The 25150-nt window shown below is 39.3% G+C and overlaps 1 protein-coding gene across 1 annotated transcript in view; it reads right to left on the bottom strand.

Moving 5' to 3' along the window:
- The window catches only part of LOC133531852 (uncharacterized), a 148093-nt gene that overhangs the window by 30342 nt on the left and 92601 nt on the right, over positions 1-25150 (bottom strand). The window contains exons 32-48 of the mRNA XM_061870247.1: positions 24500-24544; positions 21930-21947; positions 20404-20573; positions 19542-19690; positions 18059-18175; positions 17209-17355; positions 15754-15894; positions 14898-15075; positions 13812-13951; positions 13120-13370; positions 11333-11466; positions 9192-9328; positions 7767-7943; positions 6324-6481; positions 3529-4095; positions 2282-2526; positions 1386-1515 (exon numbers count right to left, since the gene is read on the bottom strand). Of these exons, the coding sequence (XP_061726231.1) occupies positions 1386-1515; positions 2282-2526; positions 3529-4095; positions 6324-6481; positions 7767-7943; positions 9192-9328; positions 11333-11466; positions 13120-13370; positions 13812-13951; positions 14898-15075; positions 15754-15894; positions 17209-17355; positions 18059-18175; positions 19542-19690; positions 20404-20573; positions 21930-21947; positions 24500-24544 (2904 nt within the window). The remainder of the gene's footprint in view (positions 1-1385; positions 1516-2281; positions 2527-3528; positions 4096-6323; positions 6482-7766; positions 7944-9191; positions 9329-11332; positions 11467-13119; positions 13371-13811; positions 13952-14897; positions 15076-15753; positions 15895-17208; positions 17356-18058; positions 18176-19541; positions 19691-20403; positions 20574-21929; positions 21948-24499; positions 24545-25150) is intronic.

Genomic DNA, 25150 nt, shown 5'->3' with positions numbered 1-25150 from the left:
TGGCATCGACTTTCCGCCTATATATATACCAGTATTTCTCATTAAAACTGAGGTTAGTTGGTAATTTTAATAGTTGACCTGTGTGGTCGGAAATCCCTAAATTTAATACCTCTACTTTACATTCTTTGGCATTTGTTATTATGTTATCTATGCATGTTTGTGACTGAGATGTTATTCTAGTAGGTACATAAATAGTTAACTTTAAATTATATTTACATAACATTTCTTTAAATGTTTTGGACATGCAATCGTCTTTAAGCGTATTTATATTAAAATCGCCTGCAATAAAAACTTTCTTGTTTAATCTACGGTTACGTAAAACTAATTTATTGCACAGAAGTTGTAACTTTTCAATAAATACATCAAAATTACCATTTGGTGATCTATAAATACATACAAAAATACTATTTATCTCGGGAATGATAATACCACAAACTTCAAAATCTATTTCGACTGACAAAGCCGAGATCCAATCAAGAGCTACATAATTGATAGAAGTTTATTATTATAATATTCAAGTTTTCACTTCTGCCGGCACTCCCGGAGTGCAACCCGTTGTTTTTTATTGCACTTAACTGTATCGGAGCGGAGCCAGACTTTGTCACTTGTTGTCTTGGTTACTTTCTCCTGGGTCACTCTTTAAATCACGGGTTAAGTACAACATTGCTAATAAACCATGTTACTGTTTGTACACCAGCATCAGTACTCAGTACTTACAGAGAGTTAAGTCTCTTAGCAGTTTATTAAAGAGTCGAATACGAAAAAAACGAATATCATTTAACAGACAAACCAGACTGTCGCATAATGCTCAAAGAAATGTTTATTTACCACATGTCTACGACAACAAGTGACCGCGCGGGGTACGGACCCCACCACACTCCATTAGCTCCAGCGGCCGCCACAACGCCGCACGCGTCTTTACTATGAATGAACCTTGTATCAGTTTCGGATATTAAATCCCTATTAAGTATATACATCAAGATCTTTTACTTGCACCATAATCGCCTGCACATGTACCTATGCCTAAAAGGCTCATTGTTTGTGAATGAATTAATGAATATTTATTGCATGTCACATTACATTTTGCACCTCTGGGGTGCTTTAGGACAACAACAACAACATTACCTACATAAATTGTTAAAGGTGGTACATTTTAGAAGGTATACATGTGACACTATGCGGGACTACATTCCCCTACAAGTATGATACAGTGGTAACTAAAATTGAATAGTTTTGCTGCTACTGTGTTACATCTATTTGTCAAGTTTTAATAATTATGTTGATGTGGTGTTATGTGTTGTATGTTCAATGTTTTAAATGCAAATTATTCATTTATCTTTCATATTCAACGTAAGGCAGATAATATGATTTGTACATTCAGGTACCTTATTATTAATCGTAGGAGTATTCTGTACGAGCGATGCATGTAGTTCCTTCTCCCTCGCACCACGCGGATGCAGGGAATCTATCAACTCTTTCAGTTGGTCGGGGTCCGTGATACGCCACCATCCGTGTCTGGGAACAAACGTTTATAATATTATACAGATAAATACTTCGCTAAGGCGATATGCCGATATTTCAAGTAACCAACTAAACATAGTATTTGTTATACAGAATGAATATTGTAATCGGAATGGAATTAAAGGGGTCATTTCTCTATACAAACGTACTCGACTGTTTCCTCTGAGGTTTTGGACCCTGAAAGCAATGTTTTTTTAACATATTAATGTTATCAATATCTGCGTCAGACTCTTTTGCTAATTTTTTTTTTTTTAGTGAATGACTAGGCCGCAAAGAGAAGCGTGATATTCAAAACTGACATCAATTAGCCAAAAAAGCAAAACAGTTCGCCATAGATAATTTCATTACAATGTAGATTTCAACATTTCGTTACGATTGGTTAAGTTTTCGAGGAGGAAACAGTCGAGTACGAAACCTCGATTTTTGAGATTTTTGCGCAGGATTTTTCGCCTAAGCTGCAGTTGTCCTTATCGCACTAATTTTAGGAGCCGCTCTCATTACCGGAAAAACAAACAGGTGCTTGCGTACCTAACGAAAGCACCTCCTTGTTTGTACGCCAATCCATGAACTTCGAACCATTCAATCATTCTTCCATTTGTCTAACTGTTGCATCTCCATGGCAGTCATCTGAATAGGCGACGGGCTGTCGCACGTCATGTACTTAGATAACGCGTTGAAATTGAGGAGGCCGAGGGAGGTAAAGGATGAGGCCTTTGCTTTTATACTCCTATTCATGGGCCTAATAAAATTAGCTACTAACCTTAACTCCCTAGGTACGAAAGCACCTCCCTGCTTCTTCGGCAGTCCATGCACTTTACATTTGTCTAACTGTTGCATCTCCTCGGCAGTCATCTGAATAGGCGGCGGGCTGTCGCACGTCACGTACGTCGAGAGCGCGTTGAAATTGAGGAGGCCGAGGGAGGTCAGGGAGGAGGCCTTTGCCTTTTGGGAGGCCATGTCGTGTTTTAGGGCGTCGGCTTGGAGTTCCTTTTCTAGATCGTTGTCCTGGTAAAGAAAATGTATTGTAAGATGTTGAAATTGATACACCTATATACAGAATGATTTTGTTATATCTGACCGTACGCTGAGGGATGAATATGTGGATCATGCTTAACAACTTTTATTAAGGGGCCAACCCCGAATATGCGAAAAAAATCAGCCGTCTCATACATTTCGGTGAATCACATGTCAATGTTTTCTATGGAACAGCTGATATTTTTTTGCTATACCGGATTTGGCCAATTTGACTTATTTTTCAAGTGATTTTCAATAAAATCTCGTCAAAGTCGGTTACTTTCTTCTTAATGCTAAAAAAATTAACTATAAAAGTGTGTATTTTTGTTAACCGTTAAGCGTGTATTTCGAAAATAGTCCGAGGCTGAAATGATGCCGTTCACCCGAATTAAACACTCTATTTTTCATTTCGAATACGAGGATAGCAAAATACATGTTTTTTTTTAAAACATGACTAAGTATAATTATTTATACAATTTCTGGACCATTTCAATTAAATTATCGTAAAAGTATCGTTATTTATAAAATGGGGAGTTAAATATCAGAATGAAAATGTCTCAAAAAAAAAACATCGTACTTGTAAAGTAAAATGCGTATGACTTTCTGCACACTTTAAAACAACAACTACCCGTTTTCACAGCATGAAAAATTAAAAGATGTTTATGAACTCGACTGTACCAACGTAAGTTGAATGAAAATTAAATCAAGCATTTTAGTATAAATATCACTGCGTGTTTTTTTTTTATAAACAGACCATACATTTAACACTTTTCCAGGCCGCACCAATCTACAAGGTTTTCCCAAAAAAGCCAAATATATTCCAATTAATCCAGCTTTGATGATTCATTTGAAGACTAGTAACATTTCCTAAAAGTGTAATCTAATTTGAACCTTAAATCGGAATGCTAAAGTTGAAATTGTAATGGCGCGTATGTGGTCGATAAATCGTACTATGCCTGGAAAAGGTATAACAATATAACCAAGAACACTCACCTGCTCTTTACTATCCTCCTTAACATCCCAAAACCCTAAAATCCCCTCCTTACTCGCATCCAGCATGTCCTGGTCCAGCCCAGACATGGACATGCTAGAATCCGCATACACATTATTACTCGGCACCTGAACACTTGTCACCATACTGTTCAACGTAAATAAACTTGGATCATTCAGCAAATGTAGATTGTTTGAAACGTCCCATTTATGCCCTTGTGACATAATTATTTCCGAGCAGGTATGTTCATTATCGCAGTAGACTTTCTGGTCTTTCTCTTCGGAAATTAAAAAGGAATTTTCATGTCTTAGTATCGAGAACCATTTTCCTTCAAGCATTTTAGTGTATAGATAGCTATGAGCGGCGTCGGGCTCCATTATCTCTTCCTTCTTGATTTCCTTCTTTACCTCTTTGATTTCTTCTGCTTTTTTCGCGGCGTCGAGTTGAGAAGACACAGCTTCGGCCATTTTGCGGAGTTCTTCCAAATTGTTGACTAGTTGGTCTTTCTGTTCTTCCGGTTCCTCTTTTTCGACCTCTTTTTTGACTACGTTTTCCACTTTAACGATTTCCTGCAATGAAAACAAATGTCAGTACTGTAATATTTAAACACAAGCAAATGTAAAACTTATTAGATAGGAGTTCATTTCAATCTGTAGCCTATAGCCATAGTTGTGTAGTTAAAGGGTAGTTATTCTTAAGGTTCTGTAAATCTGTAGCTAAAATAGCAGACGGGAATCTATATATTATCAAAGAGTCAAAGAAAATTTTGTAGACACAGTACATATACTTACGGAAGATGGAGATAAGGAACGACATCTCCATGTACCAAAAAGTGTCATCAAAAAACTTTAAATAGGTGGCGCTAGAATACCTAGAGTACTTGAACAAAAAAATCAAATCATAGACAGCGCAATCCACTCCGTCAATAACGCCTAGGTTCTTAGCTACTCTGGAGAGATTTAGAACTATTATTTATAGCTGACAGCTGGACACTTTTGCAACAGTTCTACCATAAGAAATGCCACTCCTCTTAATTCCACACGCCATACATATACTGCCATCTTTCGACACATGATTGAAACTTTTAGAACTCAATTTGACTTTGATTCTTATTTTTTAATGATATGTGTCAAATTTGTTAAATATTAAAAAGTTGCACCATCTAATAGATCAAAGGCCAAAGGTATGCGAGCATCGTTTCGAGTGATGGCGCCACTTTTTGATATTTAACAAATTTAATACATATCGATGAAAGAATAAGGATCAAAGTCAAATGGCGTTCTAAAAGATTTAATCTTTAATCATGTGTCGAAAGATGGCAGTAAATGTACTGTGGCTACAATTTTTTCTTCATCAATACACCTCTATTTCTCTTTATTTATTTTTTATACTACGTCGGTGGCAATCAAGCATATGGCCCGCCTGATAGTAAGCAGTCTCCGTAGCCTATGTACGCCTGCAACTCCAGAGCAGTTACATGCGCGTTGCCGACCCTAAACTCGCTCCCCCCCCTCGTTGAACTCTGGCAACCTTACTCACCGGCAGGAACACAACACTATGAGTAGGGTCAAGTGTTATTTGGCTGCTGTTTTCTGTAAGGTGGAGGTACTTCCCCCGTTGGGCTCTGCTCTAGATCTGGAATGACATCCGCTGGCTGTGCCCTACCACACAAAGCGAGATGACATTCACAATGCCCATACCTCTCTTTATTTAAAAAATGACGAAGGTATTGGCTTTTTCTAGACATTTATTTCTTTAAATGTATACCGTTGTGTAACTTGTGGGATATTTTAACCAGTCCATCAATGCAGAACAAATGGTAGGTGTCAATCACAAAGTCGACCCATACCGCGAACATAGAAAACCTATTTTTTTTTCTGCCTCTTGCTCTTACTCATTCGAGTGATAAAAAGGTAACTACACGAACAAACGAATTCAGTGGTTTACGATAACCATAGATGGTAGAATCCTATAGATACTATACGCGTGCGCCCGTGAGGGACAGAACATGCGCAATGCGACAAAATTTAAAAAGACGTTTACAGTACATATGGGGCTACTTTATAGCACTAGTGCGAGAAGTAGCATATTACGTTACTGTGTCGAACATTTAAAGGGCCATATGTACTGTAAAACGTTGTACGATACATGTGCGAATAGGTAATTCGCAACTCGTGTCGATTTAAAACACTCCCTTCGGTCGTGTTTTAATTTATCGCCACTCGTTTCGAATTTCCTATTTTTCGCACTTGTATCGTAATGTACTATTAAACATTCCTGATAACATACCAAAAACAACCTACGTAATTTGGTCGGGTTATTTGTTGCCCGCCATAAACCATACAAAAATTTACGCTGAGGAATAAAAAAAACCGGACAAGTGCGAGTCGGACTCTCCCACCGAGGGTTCTGAACTTTTTAGAATTTGTTGTTATAGCGGCAACAGAAATACATCATCTGTGAAAATTTCTACAGTGTAACTATCACGGTTTATGAGATACAGCATGGTGACAGACGGACGGACGGCGGAGTCTTAATTATTATTAACCCCTATTGGGTCCCGTAATCCCGTTTTACCCTTTGGGTACGGAACCCTAAAAATGAGACTGTGTCAAAGACAAACAATAACAGTGCTTTCTCTGCTACTCCTACTGAAAGACACATAAGACTATCCCGTTCGATCATTTTCCCCCCACCGCTCATGCCTAATCCAGTTACACTAGATTCATAACAATAACACATATCCCCTAACGAAAGCGAATAATGTGGAACAAATTTTAACTGAAAGTCCTGATACCTGTGGTTTATCTACAGCTTCTGGTTGCGCAGCGAACATGGGAGTATGCGTGGGTTTCTGGACGAGGAAAGCCGTCGGGATGGAGTCCTCGATGTCCAGCATCTCTTCCTCGTTCATCTGCTTGTGCTGGATGTACTTCTCCTCCATTTTTATTGATCCTGGAAAAAGAATTTGTGTCATTAATTGTTATACTCAGGGAAGGCTGTAATAGTACATTACGATACAAGTGCGAAAAATAGGAAATTCTAAACGAGTGGCGATAAATTAAAACACGACCGAAGGGTGTTTTAAATCGATACGAGTTGCCAATTACCTATTCGCACACGTATCGTACAACGTTTTACAGTACATATAGCCCTTTAAATGTTCGACACAGTAACGTAATATACAAATTTTCCCACTAGTGTTATAAAGTAGCACCATATGTACTGTAATAGTACATTAGACGTTTTACAGTACATATGGCCCTTTAAATGTTCGACACAGTAACGTAATATGGTAATATTCGCACTAGTGCGGTAACGTAGCACCATATGTACTGTAAATTAATTAAATGTTCCACTTTGTCGCTTGCCATAAGGACGAGATTAGCTTAAATCTTTATACGAATAACCTGTCAAGGCGTCCTTATGGCAAGCGACAAACATTTAATACTTTTCCAGGCACAGAACGATTTATCCACCACATACGCGCCAATAGAATTTCAACTTTATAATTTTGATTTTAGGTTCAAATTAGATTGCACTTTCAGAAAATGTGAGTTGACTTCAAATTGATGAGGAATAATACGTTTGATTTCGCCGTTAGGGGGTGCTAGTGTAGATGGAGGTCTTTATTATCGCGACTTTTCACTCCTTATTCATAATTCTGGTAAACATTTTTGATTATTGTTTGTTTGTTTAAATTTTATTGCACAAATTTACAAAAAGAGTACAAATAGCGGACTTAACGCCTTGAGGCATTCTCTACCAGTCAACCATTGGGCTAAACAGAAATAGTTAGTTTGGTGCAGGATTATAAAGAGTTGATATGGAAATAGACACAAGTCGAGACTACTATTTATTTATTTAATCGTATGGCTAGATATTTGTCAAGGTCGCTTACAGTATTAGTGAAACTTTAACTAATTAGGTACTATAATTTTACATCTAGCTCCTTCACCCATCGGGCTGAATAAATGGTAATCATTAGATTATAGCTCAATAAATGATGATGAAAATATGTATAACCAAATCGATTTGAATGTAGTTATGAAGCAATTAAACATCATCCCAGATAAGATATCTGCTGTAACAAAACTGTATATCGTAATGTTGGCCATTATTTACGGATTATGGAAGCATCATAGAGGATTTATGATATGTGTGTAGATAAAAAGATGTAACTAGTAATTGATAAAACATTTCTCATTCTCATACAGTGTTTTCGTATAACAATACTCACCTTCGACTTTACACGCTCCATGTTTGACATTTGGCTCATACTTGATGATCTGCGTGTGGTCGCTGAGATTCAGCTCGGACTTTATACTCTTCAACTCAAGTTCGCTCTTCAGGGCTTCTTCCTTCTTGAGGGCCTCGGTTGCGACGTCGGCTTGAATGTCTTTGCATTCTTTTACTACTGAAAAAAACAATATAATTACAGACCACGCTAAGTTGGCAGCGATTGTGATAGCCCAGACCGTGCAAGTGTATTTCAAATACCAAATTTCTTTTTTTTTTTTCATTAATTAAGGAGCTTTTTCGATTGACCGAATATTCTATATGGCGTTATAATAATAATAAATAAATAAATAAATATTATACGACATTATTACACAAATTGACTAAGTCCCACAGTAAGCTCAATAAGGCTTGTGTTGAGGGTACTTAGACAACGATATATATAATATATAAATATTTATAAATACTTAAATACATAGAAAACACCCATGACTCAGGAACAAATATCCATGCTCATCACACGAATAAATGCCCTTACCAGGATTTGAACCCGGGACCATCAGCTTCGTAGGCAGGGTCACTACCCACTAAACCAAACCGGTCGTCAAACGACGGTCGTCGGCGTCGGTCGTCGGTTCGTCGGTTATAACGTTTAAATAACACTTATGATATTAGTGATGTACCCAATAAGAAATTGCAATAATTTCCGGGGTGAATATATAGGTCATACTGAGCAACTTTTACTGTGGGATCAACCCCGAAATCGCGAAAAAAAAATGGCTGTTTCATACATATTGGCTGTCTTACCTTGACATTTTCTATGAGAGAGTTTTTTTTTCGAATAAGTAAAAGTTGCTCAATTAGACCTATATATTCAGCCCGTAAACTATTGCTGGTGACTAAATAAATATCTTGTGTTTATGAAAATATGTCTGAGTAAGGCGCGTCGATCTTTTGAAATGTAACAAGTATTTAGTACGCACGAAATCCGATTTAAGATTTTTAAGCGTTTTTTTTTTCAGAAGTCGAATATATGAACCAATTTTATAGCGATTTTGGGGTGGTTCCGGTAGTTTTTTTATGACCCATGTTTGCCTCGGAAAGTGTGGTTAAATCTTAGGGTAACACCTTTCCTATGATCTAATAATGTGATATTAACGAAAACGTTTCTATTAAACAAAATTAAATTACCACCACAATAAGCTATAAGATGTACCGTACTTACTTATTAATTAACTAGGCAATAAGCTAACCCATCTGTATTTAAGGGAGTTCCCTCTGCCAACAAACTGTCTTGCAGTTTGGCAGAAGAAAACAAAATTGTAAAAGCAGGGTTTTATTTACCAGAATAAATGATTATTTATTATTTATTTATTACTATTGTTATTGGGTTTAAGAGTGCAAATGCAATATAATAATGATTTACCTCTCCTAAGTTCGGCAGGCCTCCGTGCCGTCTCTTCGAGTGCAAAATGATAGTCCATGATCTCCGGCTGCGCAGACTCCATCGCTTCCACGAACACGCCGCCGCACTTGCCCAGCGACCAGTACCGCCGCCAATACCTGAGTTACATACACAATAAATTAGTAATAGCAAAGAGGGTTTGAACAATCTACCTCTAAGGTGGATTGTCAAAGAAAATTTTGTAGCCACAGTAAATTTACTGCCATATTTCGACATATGATTAACACTTTTAGAACGCCATTTGACTTTGATTCTTATTCTTTCACTCTTCTTCTTCCTCGCGTTGTCCCGGCATTTTGCTACTGCTCATGGGAGCCCAGGGTCCGCTTGACAACTAATCCCAAGATTTGGCGTAGGCACTAATTTTTTCGAAAGCGACTGCCATCTGACCTTCCAACCCAGAGGGTAAATTAGGCCTTGTTGGGATTAGTCCGGTTTCCTCACGAATGTTTTCCTTCACCGAAGAGCGACTGGTAAATATCGAATGATATTTCGTACATAAGTTCCGAATAACTGATTGGTACGAGCCGGGGTTTGAACCCGCGACCTCAGGATTGCAAGTCGCACGCTGTTTCCACTAGGCCACCAGCGCTTCTTATTCCTTCACTGATATGTGTTAAATTTGTTAAATATCAAAAAGTGGCTAAATACCTTTGGCCTTTGATCTATTAGATGATAACATAGATTAGATAACAAATTAAACACATATCAGTGAAAGGATACGGATCGGTCAAATGGCGCTCTAAAGGTTTTAATCATGTGTCGAAAGAGGGCAGTAAATTTCCTGTGGCTACAAAGTTTTCTTTGACAATCCATCTCTATTTGAAATTCTCTTTGGTAATAGTCAACTTAGTCCGGGATGCTTAACCTTTTCGACGCCGTGTCAAACACAAAAGCTGGGTCACAAGTGTCAAAACTGAAATTGAACTTTATGCATATGCAACAGGTCTATGTTGCTCTGTGGTCTGTGACGGATTAATCCGTCTTCGGCGTTGGACCTACGGTACGGATATATCTGTCAAAGTATAGGAACACAAAAGTGGGGGGTAGAAATCATTTGACGACTGGTTTGTAAGTCCTCAATTCACATTCTTGTCCTTTCCGCAAAATGTGTTTTTTTGTGTAAAAGGGGGGACTTTCGTAAAAAGAAAACACTTTAAAATTACAAATATCGTTGACGTTAGGGCAATTCAACAATGTTTTTCAAAAGAGACGAAGATTAATTTTGCAACCAAGCAGCAGATAGCAAACTGTTTTAGATGATGCAGAACCTGATGTTGGAAATAGAAGGAAGCGGCAGGAGATCCTTCGCTCACTCAAAAATGGCTGCTGCACTTGTTCTGCCTTGGAGCTGGGTCTAGTGGGACCTAACCTGGTGGGTTCCATTTCTATTGCCTGTCTTGTCTATAGCAAGTAGCTTTCAGCGCGTGCGAGCGAGCCGCAAGCTTTAAGCCGCACAGCGCGCGACCATGTAGGCTCTAGGGTGTGAGGACGAACCCCCTGCCCACGGCGAGCGGTGCGGTGATAGAAAGCGGTCGTTGGCATCATGTCAAACAGGATGTTCTTCAGGGCACAGCCCAATGTATAAGCTGTAGAATACACGCAAGGAGCCAAAGTTTTAGAATTAAAGGTTCAATGCCGGTTGTGGGAACTTCTCCAGTTTCCATGCCACTTCCACTGACAGGCCCTTGTCTGCCCTGTGGCCAGTCCTGATGGGAGCTACCTTGGCCGTAGGCAGGAGCCCTCAGAGCATGCGAGCCTGCAGCAGTAGTTTCTGAAGCTTCAGGGCCAGGTCCTTGTCTGTCCTAAGGCCTGATGGGACCTAATTGTTTCTATTACCTGACCAGTCCGTAGCAAGTGGCCCTCAGAGCATGCGAGCCAGCCTGCAGCAGTTCTGATTGAATTTCTCAAGCTTCAGGGCCAAGTCCTTGTGTCTTAAGGCCTGATGGGACCGAACTGTTTCTCTCACCTGTCCTGCCCGTAGCACGTGGCCCTCGGAGCATGCGAGCCAGCTTGCAGCAATTCTGATTGAATTTCTCAAGCTTCAGGGCCAGGTCCTTGTGTGCCCTAAGGTCCTGATGGGACCGAACTGTTTCTCTCACCTGTCCTGCCCGTAGCACGTGGCCCTCAGAGCATGCGAGCCGGCCGCGAGCTGTTGGAGCTGTTGTTCTGATTGTCGCAGCAATTTCTCCAGTTTCCGTGACAATTCTTCTGCAGATAGGTTTTTGTCTTCGTCCTGTCAACCAAATAAGTATTTAAGGTGTTGTGAATTAGCTAGTCTTTTTTATTAAATCCTTTTACTCTGAGAAAAACAATCTTAAATTAATAAAATTGTAGATCACATTAATAGTCTAGGTGATCAGCTCCACAAGGACTTTTATGAACAATTGCTTAAAACTGAGCTTAACAAAGAAATAGCTATTTACGATACAAGTGCAGAAAATAGGAAATTCGCAACGAGTGGTGATAAATTAAAACACGACCGAAGGGAGTGTTTTAAATCGACACGAGTGGCGAATTATCTATTCGCACGTGTATCGTACAACGTTTTACAGAACAGATGGCTCTTTAAAGTTTCGACTTATGCACGGAAAGTGCTCATTCCCGCACGCGATTTTACTTATTCGAAAAAGCTTGTCTCTTTCTAATAATTGGAGTTGAAACGACGATTTTGCCTTAAATTTTCTGTGACAATACTTGATCGTGTCATTCACGACAACGTTTGCTTTGGCTCGTATTCAAGGCTCGGAAACGGTTTTAAGAATACCGGTAAATACCGGATTATTTTGGTCTTACTCCGAACTTTCATCTTGATATTTTTCAGTGACTTCTATTATTATTATTATAATAAAATAAGGTAATTACAGTTACCAAAAGCACGTGAGTGGATATGAACGCGAACGTTTTAAGAACTTTGTTGTAACCAAAATAAACCGGTTCATTCGATGAGCGACGAGACGGCCGGCCGGCCTCGTGGTGTGCCGCGTAAACAAAGACACCGACATAGGAAGAAACCGGTTTTTATTCTTCTTAACCGGTTAATTTAACAAGAACTTTATGGATCTCCTAAAAACCGGTAAAAAAATAACGGTTTTACGAACGACACCGAAATTAAAAGGTTTTGCCCCGAGTACTTGATAACGGTTTGGAAATTTAACCGGTTTTCGAGCCTTGCTCGTATAGTCATGTTACTAAAGGTTAGGTTTGGTAAAGCTGCGCGTCATCGTGCATGACACGAACTATAGGGACCGTGCGCGTTGGAGGGTCTGCCATCTTGTGGCCTGAATCGGAACCATAAACATGTACATTCACACGTCACGTGTTTTTTTGTGCATAGTAGGTTCTGCCATCTTGTGGGCTACATCGGAACAATAAACATCACATTTACGCCTCGCGCCAAAAATCTGACGGCTCCTGTGCTGCCTCCTACAGTTCATGCACGTTCCCTATACACCTTGTTTTTATTGAATTCCGCTAACTCCGGGGTATGAGTAAGTAAGTTTAAGGAAACTAAATGTCATAATTTTTTTTTAAATATACTTATATATTTTTTATAAAAAGTAATTAAATGTTGCCTATAGCGTTGTTGTAATACGGGCATTACTTTTAATTCAACCAAACAATTGAAAACTATGACATATCAATGTCATTTCGAACATCAATCGTCCCAGATAGTATTTACGTTAAGTAGCAAATGTACACACTCGTACTAAACACTAATCAATATGTAAACAGGCCCTAAGGCAAGTGTATACGCTCGTGAGGGCCTTATAAGATAAAAAAAATTATCTAGTTAATTAGAATACCGGTGTCTTTGAGAAAGTTACTCAATTTAAGCTCAAGAATGCACCCTTGAAAGTAACGAAAAAAAACACGGTACTGTACTCACCTCTTCCGGCTGCGTTCCTTCACTTTCCAAATCGCTCAAGATCGCATCACAATCCCCCATTACACTATCCTTATCCACCTTATTGTCCTGCGGAGAACATTCCTCCTTGTTATTGTTCATCAGTTCCTTCTTCGCGTTGTCTTTTAGGGGGGAGAGCTCTTTGTCGCTTTCCTCTTTGTAGGGGGAGGGCGCGATGTCGGGGGTGGATTCTTTGTCGTCTTCTTTGTGGTCTTTTTCGGGGGTAGCTTGTTCTGTAAGTGAAGGTAATCAGTAATAAGTAATAAGATGTTCAGGTTCAGATCAGGTCAAAATTATAAAAAAGTCTTGTCTTGTCTTAAAAACGAAGAAGAGTAAATTGAATTATCATTTAATTATTATTTTTACTCTTAATAAAAACGTATTTTTACAAGCAAACCCTTGAGTGATCACTAGTATATAGAACTAGCATCGATAGTCGAGTTTATCGATACAGGAACTCCCTACTTGTCAAACAATTTTACCCCACGGATTCCTATTTCTGTTAATAACAAACACAGATTTTGTCCTTTGACAGAGTAGAACAGAGGACAATCAAGCTTATTAGCTATCATATTTAAGAAGCTATTACTGCTCCCACGTACCCTGCTTAAAAGCAGGCAAGCTTAAGCTGTTTTGTTGGCTACATTTAAAGCAGCTGATGATGTAGGACATACCATCCTCGTGCGATTGAGGCGAAGCGCGACTAAGACTTGCGGTACTCTCTTCCACCAGCCGCTGCATCCGTTCCAAGGCCAGTAACTGTTGTTTCTCAGACTGCTCCGCTCGCTGCTTACGCTGGTGGAGGACTCGTACTCTGTTGAAAAGATAGTTTCAAATATTATATCAGCAGAAATAAGAATAAGAATAAGAATAATATTTCAAGATTTTGGCATTACAAGACCAGCAGTACATTAATCCCCACACTAGGCTCAGCCTGTCACGTGGGAATCTCAGAGAAGTATCGAAATGGTGCGGTTCTCATTTTAACAGAATACATTATTGTTAAAGCTAAATTAAATAAGATTTTTTAAATTATATGACTAACTATCAAACTAAGCACAAAAACAGTTAAAAAGGTCTCAGTAAGTTGTATGTAAGTGAAAGTGTTTATGTGAGGGTATGTGTGTATATATGTGAGTATGTATGTATGAATATGTGCGTGTGTATAAACACGAAATGTGAGAGAAAACAAAATAAAAGAAAAGTAGCTGTAGAAGTTAATTATAGAATAGAAGCCGAAGACACTCAGCACACGGCGCGTAAGCGTATCATCAAAACGTTACGAGTACGAGACGCGTAGAGTTCTGGGCACCAAGCGTCGCGTAAGAGTAATCGCTTTATAAGTGAAATTTAATTAGTTAAAATCATGTAGTTGCTGGACTCGCTGGCGTCAGATGTCACCGGCGGATGTATCTACGATCTCACTTTCTCGTCAGATGAAGATTTTTAATTATTTGATATATATGTCAGAAGTTTTGTTTTTTACGCGTGTATTACGCTACCCCTGTCGTGATGACGACAGAAATCTCATACGCTACGCTACGACGACGCTTCGTGTGCGGAATTGTTTGAAGTTGTACGTGCTCGTAGCGCTCTCGTTCTACGCGCGTATTACGATACGCTTACGCTTACGCGTCGTGTGTTGAGGGCCTTAAAACCTTATTTTGCCCATGTACACTCTATAATGGTATACGGTGCCCTTCTCTGGGGGTAATTCAAGCCACGACAAAGGAGTTATCAAGAGAATACGGCCTACTTACTTCCGTATCTTCATGTCCATAAGGTACCGCTCTTTCTTCAGCTGATTCAGGTGATCTAGGGCTCCGTCGATTTGTCTTAGCACTGATTTGTTCTGCAGCAGCTCGTTGCAAAGGAACGCCAAGATGGCGGACTTTGTGGTCGCGTTGAGAGCCAGGAACGGCTTGTCGCGGAGGGCCTCTGTGAAAAGAAAGACGTGTAACAACTCATAAATTTGCAAGATGAAATGAAACCAAATTAGTAAAGGCGTATAAAAACCCGGACAAGTGTGAGTCAAACTCGCCCACCGAGGGTTCCGTACTTTTTAGTATTTGTGGTTATAGCGGCAACAGAAATACATCATCTGTGAAAATTTCAAGTGTCTATCACGGTTCATGAGATACAGCCTGGTGACAGACAGACAGACGGACGGACAGACAGCGGAGTCTTAGTAATAGGGTCCCGTTTTACCCTTTGGGTACGGACCCTAAAAACGTGGCTAGATATTAAGAAGCTAAATTTGAAAACTCATATAAATAAAATAAAAAGCCTTTTATTTCCCGTTAAATTAATACAATTAATCGTTTCTTACTTTATAATGGTTAGTAAATCAATTTGCTTGCATACTAGTTTTGGAATTGTTAGTTGTTTTCTAAATAATTTGTAGGTATGTAACAGGAACCCCTCTCAGGTGAAGGCCTCTTCCAAAGTTTCCCATTTTGATCGGTCTAGTGGGGTTTGATGCCAGTTCGGTCCAGCTATTTTTATGATGTGAAAACTCATATAAGCCTTCTCAATTATATTTTTACATAAAAATGTCTGGGACAAACAATAGTATTCCAAACTGCACTGTCTTTGGGGCCTAATGAAGCGACTTACCAGACAGTTTGTATGTATTGTTGTTGTGCAGATGCTCGTAGTAAGCACCATTCTTCGTGGTTGACACAGTCTGTTGGATTTCAGCGTCAGTTTGGTGGTGATCCGCCACTCTCCGCTCTCTCTCCCGCTCCGCAGTTAGACCTAAATATTGTTAAACAATAAGCTTTGTGATTTGAAAGATAACTATGCAGAAGTAGGGTGGCTAATAATGAATAGAATCAGGCGTTACTTTGCGGGAAATCCATAGTAATCTTTGTTAATCCGCGAAAATATAACGTGCTACTCGTGCTAGTCAATCAGTGCTAACCCGTTATACTTACTAGCGTATTTTTATAAGCAATTAATGTTCCCAGCCTCCCACCGCAAAAATAAATACGCAAATAAATACACTTAGGAGAAAAACTGTCCCAATAGTAGCATATTAGGAGAATGTGGAGAACTTGATGTCGATCAAGGGGAGGGGTACATGGTACAAAAGAAAGTACAAAACTCGACATGTTTCGCCCCTCTACGAGGCATCTTTAGGAGATGTTGCCAGTCCGAAGTCCGACAACTGTGTTTTAATTAGGGTGGGTAAGACAGAGGAGATTACGTATGACACGCACACATTCCCAATTCAAAAGCAAGCGGTGAATGGCTCTAATCCGATAGGTCAGTAAAATGGAATTCTCATTCCTAAAGTCTTTGATAGTCGTCTGCGACCATACTTCTGTATTTAAACACTTTATTGTATTTATATAAGACAGGCTAAGATACAATTAAATCAAAATATAAACAATGTACAAATGCGAACTTATACCTATAAGGGATCTCTTCCTGTCAACCTTTGAGCAAATTGAGAGAATAAATAAAAACAAGATGTAGTTGTATTTTATTTTGGTTGCAATGGAAAACTTAATAAGTCGGATTTATATCGAAATACAGATGAAGTGAATAAGTTGTACTGAGATGGACTGAAAAAATAATAATAATAAGATTTTTTATTGTGCACAACGAAAACATGATTAAATACAGCAATTAACATAAAAAAAACTAAGCAACAACAGGCGGTCTTATCGCTAAAAGTGATCTCTTCCAGACAACCTTCGAAATAGCATGACACGTTCGTACGTTTTCGTGAAAATACGATGAGAATAGTACATTACGATACAAGTGCGAAAAATAGGAAATTCGAAACGAGTGGCGATAAATTAAAACACGACCGAAGGGAGTGTTTTAAATCGACACAAGTTGCGAATTACCTATTCGCACATGTATCGTACAACGTTTTACAGTACATATGGCCCTTTAAATGTTCGACACAGTAACATAATATGCTACTTCTCGCACTAGTGCTATAAAGTAGCCCCATATGTACTGTAAAGGATTATTCACTACATCTGTAAACTGCTTTCCTCGTAACTGTGTGACGGCCTGGGTGCGGAATGCCGGGGTCCTCTGTACATTACGACTTACCAGTCAAAGCCTTAACTTCGCCAGTCGCGTTGGCGTACAGGTATATACGGAGCACTTCGCTGAGGTTGTGTTCCGTGATGTCGCCCATGCGCAGAGCGTGACCGAGTAATGTAGTGTGACGTCCTGGGTGCGGAATGCCGGGGTCCTCTGCAAAACATATATGGTTAAAATATGACCTTTTATCGCGACAGATGACTGAAGATATTACTACATAGCATTTTAAATTCTTAAGGTCCAAAAACACCAGCGGACTTCATACTTAAACTACAACTAAAACTTCATACTTCTTAGCTAACAATCTATAAAATGTATATTATGCTAAGTAATCTTGCAAATTTTTAATTTTTATTATAATAAACTTTTTTTCGTTTCATCTTCCTCGCGTTGTCCGGGCATATTGCCACGGCTCGTGGGAGCCTGGGGTCCGCTTGGCAACTAATTCCGAAAATTTGCGTAGGCACTAGTTTTTACGAAAGCGACTGCCATCTGACCTTCCAACCCAGAGGATAAACTAGACCTTATTAGGATTAGTACGGTTTCCTCGCGATGTTTTCCTTCACCGAAAAGCGACTGGTAAATATACCGGGCATAGGCCAAAGGTTGTGGCGCCATCGCTCAAAACGAGTTTTGGCCACTTTTTGATGTTTAACAAATTTAACATATATCAGTGAAAGAATAAGGATCAAAGTCAAATGGCGTTCTAAAAGTTTTAATAATGTGTCGAAAGATGGCAGTAAATTTACTGTGGCTACAAAATTTTGACAATCCACCTCTGATACAAATTCAGCTCACACCGCCATCAGCAGACCAGCAGGGATTTATTCCTCTCCATTTTTGCGCGCACACTCACCAATGGCACAGACGAGGAGATGAGTCAGAACTTGCATCAGCTCCAGTTCCACTTCAGGACTGCATGCCGGCAGCAATGCAGCTTGTAAAGTATTCAGTGACGGGATTGAATCCACATCTGTAATTAATTAAAAAAGCAAGATTAAAAAATTGTTAAAGTTTCGATTTATAAATAATAATAAATAAATATCATAGGACAGTATTACACAAATTGACTAAGTTCCTCAGTAAGCTCAATAAGGCTTGTGTTGAGGGTACTTTAGACAACGATATATATAATATAATATATCTATAATTATTAATACTTAAATACATAGAAAACACCCATGACTCAGGAACAAATATCCATGCTCATCACACGAATAAATGCCCTTACCAGGATTTGAACCCGGGACCGTCAGCTTCGTAGGCAGGGTCACTACCCACTAGGCCAAACCGGTCGTCAATTGCACGGAAAGTGCTCATTCCCGCACACGTGCGGGAAAGTAGCACTATATGTACTGTAAACAAAGTTTATTATTCAAGTACGCATATGACTGTGTCAACAATACCTATTCAGGATATAGTCCAACAAATATTTGAAATACAAACGTGAGGGTGTATCCCAAGTTGACCCTAAAACCTCGTTTCGCCTTAGGCTACTTATTTTAGGTAAGTTCTTACTAAATCATAGCGCCTGTCCAAAGTTATTAGTATATGAACTCAAACGCTTAGCAGAGAGGAGCAGATCTGCCATGGCCTATCCTGGCAGCTTTAAATCAGGTTTAGATTAGGCAGAGGTTTCTGGTCAGATCTTCTTCTTAGTCATATACTCTTGTCAGAGTAGTCGTGGTCATTACGGTCGTTGTACGGCCTTTTTCGCTGTTTCCCGCCATGCTTCTCTATTTATTGCCAGCCGCGCGCACAGATTCAAAGGTGAACCGGTGAGAGTTTTCACTTGGTCGGTCCATCGCATTGAGGGCCGCAATCTGAGTCTTGTGATCATCCACTGTGCCGTGAACAACTAGCCTCTCCATCGCGTCGTCTTCCCTGCGCGTAACGTGACCGTAGTAGCGGAGGATGCGACAGTGAACGATTGCCGAAAGTCTTTGTGTAACCTTGAGCTCCTGGAGAATTGATATATTAGTGCGACGCTGAGTCCACAATATCCGCAGCATCCTTCTCCAGCACCACATTTCCAAAGCATCAATGCGTTTCCGTTCACTCTCTCTTGCTGTCCACGTTTCAGCACCGTAAAGCAACACTGGGAAAACGAGAGATCTTACGAGACGAGACTTCGTTGCCTTTGTGATGTTGGGGTCTCTTCAGATCTTAGAGAGCTTCTCCATTGCAGACCTCGTAATGGCGATGCGTCGCTTGTTTTCATCTTCGGAGCCTCCGCTGTCTGAGACCAATGACCCCAAATATATATATGATCTGGTCAGATAGTGTAGAGTTTCTTGTGGTCATCTGTGGAGTCATGATTAATTATGTTGGGTTCTTACCGAATCCTAGCGTCTGCCCGAAGTTGTGTATAAACTCGAATGCTTGAAGCAGATCTGCCATGGCTTGACCGGGCAGCTTCAAGCCAGGGACCCGATTAAGGGTTGGGAGGGGTTTCTGATCTGATAGTGTGGAGTCTTCTTGGGGTCGTCTGAGGAAGAATACAATAAGTTGAAACTATGTTACTCGCATGAACGAAAAATCCTTAAGCTTCGAAAACAAACAGCCATTGAAACAATATCATGGATGGTTTAGAGCCAAGACTCGTCGTATTTTCTATAAGAAAATGTCATCAGTTATGCCTTTGTATCTTCGCGAGTCCAGTTGGCGAATTAAAATCGTGTGTTGCCGTCTCTCTCTTACCTTAATTCAGCGAGTAGTTCCATCTCTTTCCTCCTCTGCTGTAACTTCTTCTCTTTCGCCAACAGCCGATCTAGTAAGTTCTGGTGTTTCCGTCTCTCTCGCTCCTTCCATCTCCTTCGCGAGTCCAGTTGGCGGGTGAACGTCATGTGTTGCCGTCTCTTTCTTACCTTAGTTCAGCGAGTAGTTCCATCTCTTTCCTCCTCTGCTGTAACTTCTTCTCTTTCGCCAGCAGCCGATCTAGTAAGTTCTGGTGTTTCCGTCTCTCTCGCTCCTCCCACCTCCTTCGCGAGTTCAGTTGGTGGATGAACGTCGTGTCTCGCCGTCTCTCTCTTACCTTAATTCAGCGAGTAGTTCCATCTCTTTCCTCCTCTGCTGTAACTTCTTCTCCTTCGCTAACAGCCGATCTAGTAAGTTCTGGTGTTTCCGTCTCTCTCGCTCCTCCCATCTCCTTCGCGAGTCCAGTTGGCGGGTGAACGTCATGTGTTGCCGTCTCTTTCTTACCTTAGTTCAGCGAGTAGTTCCATCTCTTTCCTCCTCTGCTGTAACTTCTTCTCTTTCGCCAGCAGCCGATCTAGTAAGTTCTGGTGTTTCCGTCGCTCTCGCTCCTCCCATCTCCTTCGCGAGTCCAGTTGGCGGATGAACGTCGTGTGTTGTCGCCGTCTCTCTCTTTCCTGTGGACAATTGTGTTTACGTCAATTTCTTCAGTTAATTGTATTATATAACGTTATGAATGGAGGCAAGGATTAAGCTAAGGACATTCAAGTGGCTATTATTGAATAAACTGTTATACATAAATAAGTTACATAACCATACAAAAATAGTAATCTTACAAATATAATATAAAATTAAAGTGGTTAAATAAATAAGAAACCAAGCATAACGATATAATAGAGTAGAGAATTCCTTAAAGCATTAAGTCCGCCATTTGCACTTATCTTTATTGTGCAATAAACTATGCATATTAGTGTACTAATAAACGTCTAGTTTCAACTAGTTTGTTATTGATGATTATTATTCCAAAACTTAAGGCCTAGTGGGTTCAGGTTCTCTCACTCGCACTGAGCGTAAGCCTGAGCGAGACGGCTGCGCGTGCCCGGAATCGTGGACATATTTCTTTTTTTTTAATTTTATCAAATGAAATATTTTTTTCCTTTTTTAATGTGGAACGTACCACATTACAATCTATAAATTATAGAGATGTCAATCACAATAAAAAAAACAACGATGATAAATTCTAGCCAACGTGGGACTCGAACCCACATCTTTGGATTGCCGGTCCAGTCTGGTTGGATCTGTATATACAATTAATAACTTTTATCAAAGTAAGAGTAATCGATGAGTTCGATCAAAAATAAAACACCGCATTTCTAGAATCAATTTTCATGTTTTTAGCTTTTGTGCAAAAAATTATACATTATTACCTACGTTCCGTGATTCCAATCGATAAGTCACCAGAGAAAGACCCCAAGATTACTATTCATATCTTTTTCATGATCTAAAAAAGTGCTATGATTTTTCAAAACCACATATGTCTGAACCTACAGCACCTTAAGATTGAGTTAATAGATTCATTTCAACGTATCATTTAAGTAAGAGGAAAATTCCAAAGATTAATTACTATTGTAAATTCCCATATTAATGCAAACCATGTAAGCCGCCAAAGTAAAAAATAACCATAATCTCCGGAATGTAAAGTGTAATATGTATCATGCCTGTAAAACCATATTCATTCAAACCCCCCAAAAAAAACAAGCCATGTAAAAAAGAGCCAAAAGCTCCGGGGGTAAGTGTATTTCGTCAACTGACAAGCAAAACTCACTAATTACCACCACAAGTTCATAGCCATAATGAACCATATTACTAATAGCATAAGATTTATTTTTGTTTAATTACTTTTTAATAATTAGGGAGTTTTGCATGTGATCTGACGATTTATCATGCCTGTAAAACCATATTAATGCGAAACATGTAAACCGCAAAATAATATGCCAAAAGCTTCGAAAGGTACATGCCTTATTATGTATTACCTCAGTTATATACTTTTGCTGCACCCACGGAGACAGCAACGATGGAAAACAAGAAAACATACATACAATGCCACACAAAACACACAAAGTCGACAGACATAAACGCGACGGTTATAAACGTCACAAATTTTAAAATCCCCCAATCGTACTCAACAAAGAGGTGGCCTATCACATATACTTTTTAAAACCATGTTGCCATAGACAATGATTGGCCGGAAAACATCTACTTTCTTTTTAAATTTACTTATTAAAAAAATCTTAACTTTTTATGAAATGAAAATGTTGTATAAAATATTCGTAAATCGTCCTTAACCCACGCCGCCGTTTTCAAAGTTAAAATGTATTTTTTAATAAGTAAATTTAAAAATAAAGTAAATGTTTTCCGCCCAAACATTGTCTATCGGAAATATAGTTTTATAAAATATATGCGATAGGACAACTCATTGTTTCATATTTGTCTATAGCATAACTTATCTAGTGACCTACGTATAAAATAACAAGATATATTTTATCTATTCTCCGTGCGGAAAGCGTCAACTTTTGACACGCTGCGTTAAACGAAAAAAAATAGTATAGTCAGACCAAGACAAGTCTGCAACAATTCTAATAGCACACACAGTGCAAGTGTTATTTACACGTCACAATTTCATAGAAGTTTGACGTTTAAAGTTGTACTCGCCGTGCAGGTCAGGATCTCGACGACTTAAATAAAACTTCGATTTATAATGAAGTGAAGTATAATCTTCCAAAGGGGTACTGGTTTACAAGGGTTCTTGTCAAAACGGTTCAATGTAGAAAATAGGTGTTGATAGTATGGAGGATGATGCAAGAGTGATTTGCAATATTTGACTTGATCAGTACAAAAGGTTTAGATTTAAATGCTTCCAATTGGCCGCGATACAGATTATGTGGAGCGCTCCTATTGGTGCTTTTAAAAAGCCTCCGAATAATAGCCGAGCCCGACGGCTGCGTTTAGCTATTGCATTGATTTTTATATAATATTAAGTTGCAGTCGCAACAAAAGTAACATTTGCACTGCGTGTGCTATCAAAATCGTTGCAGACATGTCTTGGTCTGACACTACACTCCTGGGCCAGTAAATAATGCCTCAGATTATATGGAATTGCCGAGCAAGGCGAAGCCGAGGTCGACAAACATGTGATCTGAGACATTTCTTACTTTATTGCTCTAGTATGTATATTATATTGAGGACGCCACTAAGCGTAAGCAGCATGGTTGTTACAATTGTAGAGTCAACAAATAGATATTACAGAAAGGTCATATCGCGTTTATGTTTGTCGTCTTTTTAATTTGTTAACACCATTCATCAAATTGTGCAAGAAAATGTGGATCTCCCAGATTTGTTAAACTATCCATATCAAAGTTATCTGACGTGTACATGTACATAGTTTTTGTTTAAGTAAAATTTATTATCAATACAGTTCGTGTCATCCACGATGACGCGCAGATTTATCAAATCTAACCTTTAACCTTTTGACCGAGGGTTCATTTTAATCCGTCCGTTTAATTAAATCCGAAGCCAGCAAGTAGCCTTCCAGCTGAGTCATATGTTTATTTTCACATAAAATAGTAAATATAATTGTAAAGATTTGCTTTGCCGCAGTTTTATGTAATAAAAAATCGGCCAAGAGCATATCGGGCCATGCTCAGAGTAGGGTTCCGTAGTTACTCTTCCGTCACAATAAGCTAAACTGGAGCTTAAAGTATAGTAGATTATTAACCAAGGGATGAACTGTGGATAGTACGTCTTTTTACTATGAAGGGGAAACTTTTTGCGATAACTCTAAAACAGCTAAACTAATCATATCCGCTATAGTTTTCATTTAATGTCTTTCTTAAGCTCTACTTCCACTATTTGTTTCATATGTTTTGACCTATGATTCAGAAGTTAGAGGGGGGGGGACAATTTTTTTTCTCTTTCGGAGCGATTATCTCCGAATATATTCACTTTATCAAATGTTTGTTGAAGACTCCTATTAGTTTTGAAAGACCTTTCAAACGATATCCCACACTGTAGGGTTGAAGCAAAAATTGATTTATATATCCATGCCAAATTTCAGCTATCTAGCACTAACGACCACGGAACAAAGCCTCGGACAGACAGACAGACAAACGGACATGGCGAAACTATAAGGGTTCCTAGTTGACTACGGAAACCTAAAAAAAGTGTATTTTCTGCTGATGATACGCCAACCTATTTGAGACAGCTAAATAGTCGCACTACCAACATTATAGGTACTGAATTACTGTTGTTAAATGGCTTTCATTTGATATGGCCATTTCAACTATTTTTATAAAGTTTGGAACTCGACAAATATATAATAGAATTTGTATGCAGTCTTGAAATAGAGACTGCAATTTTAATTTTTGACTGCCCATAAACTACGCACTTCACGACTTATTTACCGGCAAAGTCGACTTTACCGTCCTTTTGCGAGAAAATGTAATTTATTGTAAAAACAATTTAGCACACTGTAATAATATTTTTTTAGCACAGTCAAGCGATAATTTTAACACGAATAGCCCAGTGTCCCTTTTATGACCCTTACCTGTTCTTTAAGCAGCATGGCCTGCTGCCGTTTTAGTTCCCTGTCCTGCAACAAAGGCTCCACATGTGAAGAGAGGTATGGGCATTGTGAATGTCATCTCGCTTTGTGTGGTAGGGCACAGCACAGCAGATGTCATTCCAAATCTAGAGCAGAGCCCAACTGGGGAAGTACCTCCACCTTACAGAAAACCGCAGCCAAATAACACTAGACCCTACTCATAGTGTTGTGTTCCTGCCGGTGAATAAGGTTGCCAGAGCTCAACGAGGGGGGGGGGGGGGGGGGTTAGGGTCGGTAACGCGCATGTAACTCCTCTGGAGTTGCGGGCGTACATAGGCTACGGAGACTGCTTACCATCAGGCGTGCCGTATGCTTGTTTGCCACCGACGTAGTATATAACAAAAAAAAAAAATGTGACGCTTTCAGACAAAAGTGACTGTACTTTTCTTACCACGGGCAAGTAATACTCATCGAGACAATTCTAAAAACCCCAAATACAATTGGGTTTCGTTGTTTCATGACAGAGTTCCTATGGCCACCTCCTGTCTTCATCATCAGATCAGCTCGATGGTATGTACCATAATATTGCATTGTCACCCGAATTACATATGTGTGCCAATATGCAGCTTCATTAGAAGTCGGGAAGTAGGTCAA

Source organism: Cydia pomonella, chromosome 26, assembly GCF_033807575.1.
Source record: "Cydia pomonella isolate Wapato2018A chromosome 26, ilCydPomo1, whole genome shotgun sequence".
Classification (NCBI taxonomy): Eukaryota; Metazoa; Arthropoda; class Insecta; order Lepidoptera; family Tortricidae; genus Cydia; species Cydia pomonella.
The sequence above is the reverse complement of the archived record's forward strand: the minus strand, read 5'-3'. Positions and strand labels throughout refer to the sequence as shown.